This window comes from Ailuropoda melanoleuca, unplaced genomic scaffold (assembly GCF_002007445.2).
Source record: "Ailuropoda melanoleuca isolate Jingjing unplaced genomic scaffold, ASM200744v2 unplaced-scaffold52292, whole genome shotgun sequence".
NCBI classification, from domain to species: domain Eukaryota; kingdom Metazoa; phylum Chordata; class Mammalia; order Carnivora; family Ursidae; genus Ailuropoda; species Ailuropoda melanoleuca.
The window spans coordinates 1-751 of NW_023225273.1; the positions used below are offsets into that span (position 1 = coordinate 1).

Consider the following 751-nt stretch of genomic DNA (forward strand, 5'->3'; position numbering starts at 1 on the left):
ACATAATCCATGGTGTTTATTCTGGTTGTCAAACTACACAAACATGATTGTGTGCACTTGAAGACTTATGCTGCATGAAGGGCACGCCACCTGTTCAAGGGGCCCTTGGTGGGGATGTATTTGACACCACAGCCATCTGGGACAAGGCGTTTTTCTGCACACATACTCTCAAACTCATCTGCGTTGAACTTGGTGAAACCCCATTTCTTGGAGATGTGAATCTTCTGACGCCCAGGGAACTTGAACTTGGCTCTGCGTAGAGCTTCTATCACATGTTCCTTGTTTGAAGCCTTGGTGCGGACCGACATGATCACCTGGCCAATGTTCACACGGGCAACAGTGCCTTGTGGTTTACCAAACGCTCCACGCATTCCGGTCTGAAGTCTATCAGCACCGGCACAGGACAACATTTTGTTGATGCGGATGACATGGAAGGGGTGTAGGCGCACCCGAATGTGAAAGCCATCTTTCCCGCAGCTCTTCACCATATACTTATTGCAACAGATACGGGCAGCTTCCAGGGCTTCAGAAGACAACTGCTCACATTCATCAGACACCATGTGACCACATAGTGGGAACTCGTCCACCTTTGCCTTCTTTCGGCCCAAATCGAAAATCCTGATCTTGGCATCGGGAACGCCTCTGCAGAAACGGGATTTGGGATAAGGCTTGTTCTTGCAGTATCTATAACATCGCGCAGGGCGGCGACCCATGGCTGCAGTTGGTCACCTCGCCGAGCGGAAAGAGAGAG

General features: G+C 50.5%; 1 protein-coding gene across 1 annotated transcript; it reads right to left on the minus strand.

The window, feature by feature from the left end:
- Window positions 1-65: 65 nt before the first annotated feature.
- On the minus strand, window positions 66-713 carry LOC117799539 (60S ribosomal protein L10-like). The gene has a single exon (XM_034652025.1). It carries the CDS (start codon window positions 711-713, stop codon window positions 66-68), a length of 648 nt encoding a protein of 215 aa, XP_034507916.1.
- Window positions 714-751: the final 38 nt, after the last annotated feature.